The sequence below is a fragment of the Eriocheir sinensis genome, chromosome 49 (assembly GCF_024679095.1).
Source record: "Eriocheir sinensis breed Jianghai 21 chromosome 49, ASM2467909v1, whole genome shotgun sequence".
NCBI classification, from domain to species: domain Eukaryota; kingdom Metazoa; phylum Arthropoda; class Malacostraca; order Decapoda; family Varunidae; genus Eriocheir; species Eriocheir sinensis.
In genome coordinates this window covers 11384150-11394149 of record NC_066557.1, presented here as the reverse complement: position 1 = coordinate 11394149, position 10000 = coordinate 11384150, and the positions used below count along the sequence as shown (strand labels likewise).

The following is a 10000-nucleotide window of genomic DNA, read 5'->3' as shown; positions in this document are numbered from 1 at the left end:
TCATAATTATTTCTCTAACAATTATTTTTTTAGCGTCAATATCAAAATTTAAAACAGTATAACAAAATGAATATATATTTTTTCATAATTTATTCCTCTAACAATTCTTTTTTTAGCGTCAATATCAAAATGAAAAACAGTATAACAAAACGAATATATATTTTTTCATAATCTATTCTTCAAACAATTCTTTTTTTAATGTCAATATCAAAATGAAAAACAGTATAACAAAACGAATATATATTTTTTCATAATCTATTCTTCAAACAATTCTTTTTTTAATGTCAATATCAAAATGAAAAACAGTATAACAAAACGAATATATATTTTTTCATAATATATTTCTTTAACATTTTTTTTAGCGTTAATAACAAAATGAAAAAAAATATACCAACACGAATATATATTTTTTCATAATCTATTCCTCTAACAATTTTTTTTAGCTTCAATATCAAAATCTCTCCCTGCGTAGTCTTAAAATGTTCTTCTTATCTTATTTATTTGTTTTAGTTAGTGCTGTATCCTTTATTTGTATTTGCTTATATCTGTTCTTCTTTAATTAGTAAATGGCCCATATATATATCCTAAAACATTTCTATCAGGGCTTAAAGTAACACCCATATCCACACTCATATATTATAAGGCTTTGGTGGAGGTCATATTACTATTTCCATGGGTAGTTTTATGAGCCTGGGGATAGTTTGACAAGGCTTGCACCATGGATGTTAAAATAAGGCTTTGGTGGAGGTTATATTACTATTTCCATGGGTAGTTTTATGAGCCTAGGGATAGAGGTTATGATAGTATTTCCATGGGTAGTGTTATGAGCCTGGGGATAGAGGTTATGATAGTATTTCCATGGGTAGTGTTATGAGCCTGGGGATAGAGGTTATGATAGTATTTCCATGGGTAGTGTTATGAGCCTGGGGATAGAGGTTATGATAGTATTTCCATGGGTAGTTATATGAGCCTGGGGATAGAGGTTATGATAGTATTTCCATGGGTAGTGTTATGAGCCTGGGGATAGAGGTTATGATAGTATTTCCATGGGTAGTGTTATGAGCCTGGGGATAGAGGTTATGATAGTATTTCCATGGGTAGTGTTATGATCATGGGGAAAGAGGTTATGATAGTATTTCCATGGGTAGTGTTATGAGCCTAGGGATAGAGGTTATGATAGTATTTCCATGGGTAGTGTTATGAGCCTGGGGATAGAGGTTATGATAGTATTTCCATGGGTAGTGTTATGAGCCTGGGGATAGAGGTTATGATAGTATTTCCATGGGTAGTGTTATGAGCCTGGGGATAGAGGTTATGATAGTATTTCCATGGGTAGTGTTATGAGCCTAGGGATAGAGGTTATGATAGTATTTCCATGGGTAGTGTTATGAGCCTGGGGATAGAGGTTATGATAGTATTTCCATGGGTAGTGTTATGAGCCTGGGGATAGAGGTTATGATAGTATTTCCATGGGTAGTGTTATGAGCCTGGGGATAGAGGTTATGATAGTATTTCCATGGGTAGTGTTATGAGCCTAGGGATAGAGGTTATGTTAGTATTTCCATGGGTAGTGTTATGAGCCTGGGGATAGAGGTTATGATAGTATTTCCATGGGTAGTGTTATGAGCCTGGGGATAGAGGTTATGATAGTATTTCCATGGGTAGTGTTATGAGCCTGGGGATAGAGGTTATGTTAGTATTTCCATGGGTAGTGTTATGAGCCTGGGGATAGAGGTTATGATAGTATTTCCATGGGTAGTTATATGAGCCTGGAGATAGTTTATAGGTGACCATCTCCGCCATACTGAACCTCGAGTCTGTGGTGATAGAAACACATAAAAGAAAAAAAATACAGCAAGATAAATAGGTGTCGAAATACAGCAGTAAAGGTGAAACAATACAATCCGATACAGGGGCGGTGCAATATTCAGAATACCACAGTTTATCTTCACCAGGTCTCCCCAGGTAGCAATATATCGTCCAGCCCGAGAGGAGGGGTGAACAGCTGAGTGGACCACACCGGGATTCGAACCCAGACCGTACCTTTGTGGTTAGGGTCGCACATCACTGCACCGCGGAATAACTTAACCTCCATAGCCCGTTTTGTGACCTTGTGAAATGGATGTTGAGAAAGTTGAAAGGGTCTGAGAAATCGGGTCTTGATATCCCTTATGTTCCTTCCTTCCCTCTTTCTTTCTTATATATTCGTATGGTATGGTACGGTATGGTATGGTATGGTAGAAAGAAAGATAAGAGGGAGAGAGAAGAGGAAAAGGAAGGAAAGGATAATGGAGAGAGGGAGGGAGAAGAGGTCGAGAAAAAAATACCATAGAACATAAGAACATAAGAGCAGTTCCCCGATGTTCTTATGTTTTTATGTTCTTATTTTCTATGGTATTTTCCTTCTCCCAATCCTCCCTCCCCCTTCTCCATTTCTTTCCTTCTCTCTCTCTCTCTCTCTCTCTCTCTCTCTCTCTCTCTCTCTCTCTCTCCCCTTCACCCCTCTCTCTAACTCCCTCCTCTCTCTATTCCCTCCCCCCTTCCCTTTCTTTCCCTTTTCCTTCCCTGTAACAGTCAAGTGTCTCTCAAACAAGACCGGATTCCCTTTATAAGCATTTACCGATAGCTTGAACCCCTTACAGAGAATCCAAATCCCCATACATAGGATCTAACCCCCTTTAAAGGATTCTAACCCTCTTTAAAAAGGATTCTAACCCCTTTTGCCCCCTTCACAGGACGGGTGTGCCCCAGGGGGAGTGGTGCCGCGCCCCTGGGAGGAGGAGGAGCTCTGGGGGTCCTTCAGGAGGTGGCACGTTCTGATCCTGTCCTCCTTGGCGGTTCTGGCTGTTAGTGAGTGTGTGGGGGGGGGAGGGAGGGGGAGGGGGGGAGGGGGGAGAAGAGAAAGGGGAGGGAGAGAGGAATAGAGGGGAGAGAGAAAGGGGAGGAGGGAGGGAGGAAATGAAATAGGGAGAGAGAAAAGGGAAAGAGAGGGAGAAAAAGGGAAGGGAGAAGAGGGGAGAAGGGAGAGGGGAGGGAGAGAGAAATAGTGGGGAGAGAGAAAGGGGAGGAGGCTGGGAGGGAGGAAATTAAATAGGAAGAGAGAAAAGGGAAAAGAGGGACAGAAAAGGGAAAAAGAGGGAGAGAAAGGGAAGGGAAGGGAGAGAAAAAAGGAGGGAGAGAAAGGGAAGGGAAGGGAGAAAAAGGAAAGGGGAGGGGAAGGGAGAGAGAGAGAAAGGAGAAGGAGGGAAGAAAGAGGGTGGGAGGGAGAGGGAAGAGAGAGGGAGAGGGGGAGAGAAAGAGAAAAGGAAAGAGAAAAGGAAGGAGGAAAGGGAGAGGAAAGGAGAAGGAAAACGAGGGAGAAGCACAATATCAACACGAACAAACGAACAAACAAACCAATTAACACACATCTCAAAACAAACAAACAAACAATCATTTTAAATTTCAACAACAAACAGGAAAAAAAACAAAAAAACAAAACAAATAAAACGATATGAAACGATAATAGTCTGCTTCCATTAATTCCTCAACTCTCTCTCTCTCTCTCTCTCTCTCTCTCTCTCTCTCTCTCTCTCTCTCTCTCTCTCTCTCTCTCTCTCTCTCTCTCTCTCTCTCTCTCTCTCTCTCTCTCTCTCTCTCTCTCTCTCTCTCTCTCTCTCTCTCTCTCTCTCTCTCTCTCTCTCTCTCTCTCTCTCTCTCTCTCTCTCTCTCTTTGTCTCTCTCTCTCTCTCTCTCTCTCTCTCTCTCTCTCTCTCTCTCTCTCTCTCTCTCTCTCTCTCTCTCTCTCTCTCTCTCTCTCTCTCTCTCTCTCTCTCTCTCTCTCTCTCTCTCTCTCCTTCTTTCCCTCCTCCCTCTTATCTTCTCTCCTCATCTCCTCCACGCTCCCCTATACCCCCCCCCCCTCTCGCTCTCTCTCTCTCTCTCTCTCTCTCTCTCTCTCTCTCCCTCTCACAATAATCATCATTAATATATACAGGTGTGGGGAGAGGAGGAGCAGGTGTATGAAGGTGTGTCGGGGCTAATTAACCTTACCAGAGAGAGAGAGAGAGAGAGAGAGAGGGGGGGGCGGGGAGAGACAGCTTATTGGCCACTCAGCTGACGCCTGCAGCCAATAGGAACGCAGAATGGACTCCCTCTCTCTCTCTCTCTCTCTCTCTCTCTCTCTCTCTCTCTCTCTCTCTCTCTCTCTCTCTCTTAGCCAATCAGCTTTGTCTCCTGTTTGCGTGTTTGATCTGTTTGTTTGTTTGTTTGTTTGTTTCTCTCTCTCTCTCTCTAGTTAAATAGGATGAAATACATGTGTTTGAGAGAGAGAGAGAGAGAGAGAGAGAGAGAGAGAGAGAGTTGAGGAATTAATAGAAGCAAATAATAATAATAATAATAATAATAATAATAATAATAATAATAATAATAATAATAATGAAAGGTTTTGTCTTATTAATATTGTTCTATTTTTATCCCGCTCTCTCTCTCTCTCTCTCTCTCTCTCTCTCTCTCTCTGAATATAAAAAAAAACCCTTTCATCTTGTTTTCTTTCTTTTTGCTTTCCTTCTCCTCCTCCTCCTTCTCCTCCTCTGCCTCCTCCTCCTCCTCCTCCTCCTTTGGTTAAATTGTCAATGCTTTTTGGTACTAATATGTTTCTTCTTCTTCTTCTTCTTCTTCTTCTTCTTCTTCTTCTTCTTCTTCTTCTTCTTCTTCTTCTTCTTCTTCTTCTTCTTCTTCTTCTTCTTCCTCCTTCTCCTCCTCCTATATTGCTCCCTTTAATTAATTTGTCTCTGTTCATTAATATATTCCTCCTCCTCCTCCTCCTCCTCCTCCTCCTCTTCCTTCTACGTATACATAAATGACCTCCTCCTCCTCTTCCTCCTCCTCCTCTTCCATCACTCATTCCTTCTCTATTTCTCTCCTCCTCATCCTCCTTCTCCTCCTCCTCCTTCTCAATCTCGTCACATTGACAACCAAAACCACAAACCAAACAAACAACCTCTCCATTACCCCTCCTCCTCCTCCTCCTCCTCCTCCTCCTCCTCCTCCTGCTCCTCCTGCTAGCCATGGTGTTCTGCTGTCTCTGTCGCTGTCGGGTGCCGAGGACTAAGCAGGAGATTGAGGCGAATCACATCAGAATGAAACTTGCCAAGAAATTCCACCGCCAGCTCATGATCATCAACCACTCGGAGATGGATGAGATGGACCTGCTGAAGGGTGAGGCTGGGTGAAGGGGGGAGGGTGGTGGGAGGTGGATGTACTGAAGGGTGGATGAGGGGGTGGGTGAGATGTGTGAATGTGGTGGGTGAAAGTTGGAATGATGGGTGACAGGTGGTTGATGGAGGTGGTGTGGGTGAGGTTGTTGGGTGGTATGGGTGAAGGGATAGTGGAAAAGGAAGGGAAAAGGAAGGGAAAGGAGAGGGAAAAGGAAAGAAAGAAAGGAGAAAGGAGAAGGAAAGATGAGGAAATGTGGAGTTAGGTGAAAGAAGAGGAGGAGGAGGAAGAGGAGGAGGAGGAGGAGGAGGATAAGGAGGAGGAGAAGAGGATGTATATATTAATAATTTCTATACCATATTGCGCGAGAGAGAGAGAGAGAGAAAATCCTACAGGTTTAGTTAATGAATAGACATGGACAGGTGTAACTTCCTTTCAATCACGTCCAATTAGCAGATCAAACAGGTAAGACACACACACACACGCACACACACACACACACACACACACACACACACATCTGCAATAACCACAAATAGATCGCTTGCACCTGACGCCCCTCCCCCCCGCTCACCTGGGCTCTGTGATTTAATTAGACGTGACACCGGCGATTCACTCCATGGCGAGGCCTGGCACATGGCACCGAATAAACGCCTTTCTCTCGTACTACCAATGTCATATCAACCATTTTTAGAGGTTGAGAGTTGCCGGGTGATTTGGGTTGCTGGGTGTACTCCATGATGTGAAGGATGAGTTTGTTTAAGGTATATATAAGAACACACAATCTCGTCCACTCATATCTAACACCTCCGTCAACCATCTCTTTACCTGTCAACCGATCTTTCCCTTCACCCATATCTTTCACCCACCACCTCCGTCAACCATCCCCTTTACCTATCACCCACTCTTTCACCCATCACCTCCCTCAACCACCCCCACTCTTTCCCTTCACCCATATCTTTCACCCACCACCTCCACACCGTCTCACCCACCCCCTCATCCACCCTCACCCACGCACACTTCAGTTCACCCAGCTCCGTTTCACCTCCAAGCTCTGCCCTGTATACCTGACTTTTCGCTATAATTACGATTTTTCTACCGTATACAAAATAAATTATGGATTACAAATGTACTGTATTGAAGGCCATAATACATTTTTTACGTATTTGAAGCCTCTTTCTCTTATGTAATACGAGTTTCCATGCATGTAATATAACTGTTTTTTTTCCCTCAGCGCTGGAGAGACTTCGGGCAGAGCTGCGGGCGGACTCAAGCAGCCTGGCGCAGTCCGAGGCGTTTTCCGCCCTCTCCTTCACGCCCACTGGCACGCCCACGTATAGAAAGGGATCGGAGCTCAACCTGGGTAAGCAGTAGTAGTAGTAGTAGTAGTAGTAGTAGTTGTTGTTGTTGTTGATATATTAATAAAAAATAAAAAAGACAGTATACCCCTTTCTTTTCCATACTTTAATGTTACTCCTCTCCTTCTTCTTCTTCTTCTTCTTCTTCTTCTTCTTCTTCTTCCTCCTCCTCCTCCACTACCTCCATGTCCATCAAAATTTTCCTTCTCTCCATCTTCATATAATTTACCTCCTCTTCCATCTCCTCTCCTCCTCCTCCTCCTCCTCCTCTTCGTCGCCCTCCTCATCCATCTCATTCTCCTCCCACACAACATCCTCCTCCTCCTCCTCCTCCTCCTCCTCCTCCTCCTCCAATAATCTTCTTCGTTTTCTATTTTTTCCTTCTTCTTCTTCTTCTTCTTTTTCTTCTTCTTCTTCTTTTTGTTTTGTTTTTCTTCTTTTTTTTCTTGTTCATCGCTTCCTCCTCCTCTTCCTTCTCTTCCTCTTCTTCCTCCTCCTCCTCCTCCTCCTCCTCCTCCTCTTCCTCCTCCTCCTCCTTCTTTTACATTGTTCTTCTTCCTAAACTCATACATCACCTCATTTACCTCCCTCCTCCTCCTCCTCCTCCTCCTCCTCCTCCTCCTCCTTTTCTTTCTGTTCCTCCTTCGCTTCTTTTGTCACCTCCTCCTCCTCCTCCTCCTCCCATAGGCGTGTCCCTGGAGGAGCTGCGGCTGGCCACGGCACATACCCAGGGCTCGGTGGCCAGCCTTAAGGGGCGCGTTACTTCACTCATCACGGCCACCCTCAACAAGCTGAGTCGATGAGCAGGAGGAGGAGGAGGAGGAGGAAGAAGAGGAGGAGGAGGAAAGAAGAAATGAGTGTTGTGTTACGGGAGGAAGATATATATAGATTAAGAAGAAGAAGAAGATGAAGAAGGAGAGGAAAAAGAAGAAGAAAAAGAAGAAGAGGAGGAGGAGGAGGAGGAGGAGGAAGGGGACGAAGAAAGAAAGGAATAAAAGGGGAAGGAGAAACTTGAGAAAAAGGAGAAAGCAAAGTGAAATTCAAATAAGAGAAAGAGGAGAAGGAAGAAGAAGAAGAAGAAGAAGAAGAAGAAGAAGGACAAAAGGAATATCAAGAACAAGGACAAAAAGGAAAAGAACAAGAGAAAACAAAAGGAAGAAGAAGAAGAAGAAGAAGAAGAAGAAGAAGAAGAAGAAAAAAACAAGGAAAAGAAGAAGAAAATTATAATCATGATAAAAAATGAATGAATAATAATAATAATAATAATAATAATAATAACAACAACAACAACAACAACAACAACAACAACAATACCACTAATAGTTCTAATCCCGGTAATCAATATCAATTAATGAGTTACTAAATTAAGGTGAGTTGAGGCCAGGTACGTTAATTACTATAGCAAAGGTAATTATATGGTGTAATTGCACCTGCCCACACACCTATGCGCGCTAATTACAGGTAAATAACTTAAATGATTGCCTATTTTACGAATGAGGTATTATTATTATTATTATTATTATTATTATTATTATTATTATTATTATTATTATTATTTTTAGAGGTAGTAGTAGTAGTAGTAGTAGTAGTAGTAGTAGTAGTAGTAGTAGTAGTAGTAGTAGTAGTAAAGTAGTAGATTTAGTAGTATATAAATATCTTTTAATCAATATTTTCCCTAAGAAGAAATACCTTTTTTCAATATATTACTTTCTCTAAAATCAATATTAATCTCACATTGCATTTAAATCTTCTCTCACAAGGTCAACACTTAATACTTCAAGTGATCTTATTGGGAACTTATATATTTCCTTCCTCGGCCATTCCCTTCGCCCATATCACAAGCTCTCCCTTCCTCGGCCATTCCCTTCGCCCGTATCACAAGCTCTCCCTTCCTCGGCCATTCCCTTCGCCCGTATCACAAGCTCTCCCTTCCTCGGCCGTTCCCTTTGTCCGTATCACAAGCTCTCCCTTCCTCGGCCATTCCCTTCGCCCGTATCACAAGCTCTCCCTTCCTCGGCCATTCCCTTCGCCCGTATCACAAGCTCTCCCTTCCTCGGCCATTCCCTTCGCCCGTATCACAAGCTCTCCCTTCCTCGGCCATTCCCTTCGCCCGTATCACAAGCTCTCCCTTCCTCGGCCATTCCCTTCACCCGTATCACAAGCTCTCCCTTCCTCGGCCATTCCCTTTACCCGTATCACAAGCTCTCCCTTCCTCGGCCATTCCCTTCGCCCGTATCACAAGCTCTCCCTTTCTCGGCCATTCCCTTCGCCCGTATCACAAGCTCTCCCTTCCTCGGCCGTTCCCTTAACATCAGTTCCAACACTATGACAAGCTCTCCCTTCCTCGGCCGTTCCCTTGACATCAGTTCCAACACTATCACAAGCCCTTCCTTCCTCGGCCGTTCCCTTGACATCAGTTCCAACACTATCACAAGCCCTTCCTTCCTCGGCCGTTCTTGACATCAGTTCCAACACTATCACAAGCCCTTCCTTCCTCGGCCGTTCCCTTGACATCAGTTCCAACACTATCACAAGCTCTCCCTTCCTCGGCCGTTCCCTTGACATCAGTTCCAACACTATAACAAGCTCTCCCTTCCTCGGCCATTCCCTTGACATCAGTTCCAACACTATCACAAGCTCTCCCTTCCTCGGCCGTTCCCTTAACATCAGTTCCAACACTATCACAAGCTCTCCCTTCCTCGGCCGTTCCCTTAACATCAGTTCCAACACTATCACAAGCTCTCCCTTCCTCGGCCGTTCCCTTAACATCAGTTCCAACACTATCACAAGCTCTCCCTTCCTCGGCCATTCCCTTAACATCAGTTCCAACACTATCACAAGCTCTCCCTTCCTCGGCCGTTCCCTTGACATCAGTTCCAATACTATAACAAGCTCTCCCTTCCTCGGCCGTTCCCTTGACATCAGTTCCAACACTATCACAAGCTCTCCCTTCCTCGGCCGTTCCCTTGACATCAGTTCCAACACTATCACAAGCTCTCCCTTCCTCGACCTTGACATCAGTTCCAACACTATCACAAGCTCTCCCTTCCTCGACCTTGACATCAGTTCCAACACTATCACAAGCTCTCCCTTCCTCGGCCGTTCCCTTGACATCAGTTCCAACACTATCACAAGCTCTCCCTTCCTCGGCCGTTCCCTTGACATCAGTTCCAATACTATAACAAGCTCTCCCTTCCTCGGCCGTTCCCTTGACATCAGTTCCAACACTATCACAAGCTCTCCCTTCCTCGGCCGTTCCCTTAACATCAGTTCCAACACTATAACAAGCTCTCCCTTCCTCGGCCGTTCCCTTAACATCAGTTCCAACACTATCACAAGCTCTCCCTTCCTCGGCCGTTCCCTTGACATCAGTTCCAACACCAACAGTCAGCCCGGCGCCGTTCCCCACAAGTTTTCTATGGGTCACTTTTAAGGGTTAATAGCAA

At 44.1% G+C, this 10000-nt stretch overlaps 1 protein-coding gene across 1 annotated transcript in view; it reads left to right on the top strand.

The window, feature by feature from the left end:
- The window catches only part of LOC126981925 (uncharacterized), an 11670-nt gene extending 2766 nt beyond the window's left edge, over window positions 1–8904 (top strand). Inside the window, exons 2-5 of the mRNA XM_050833599.1 lie at window positions 2736–2850; window positions 5047–5199; window positions 6431–6559; window positions 7242–8904. Coding sequence (XP_050689556.1) covers window positions 2736–2850; window positions 5047–5199; window positions 6431–6559; window positions 7242–7357 — 513 coding nt within the window. The 3' untranslated portion in view covers window positions 7358–8904. The remainder of the gene's footprint in view (window positions 1–2735; window positions 2851–5046; window positions 5200–6430; window positions 6560–7241) is intronic.
- The last annotated feature ends 1096 nt before the right edge of the window (window positions 8905–10000 follow it).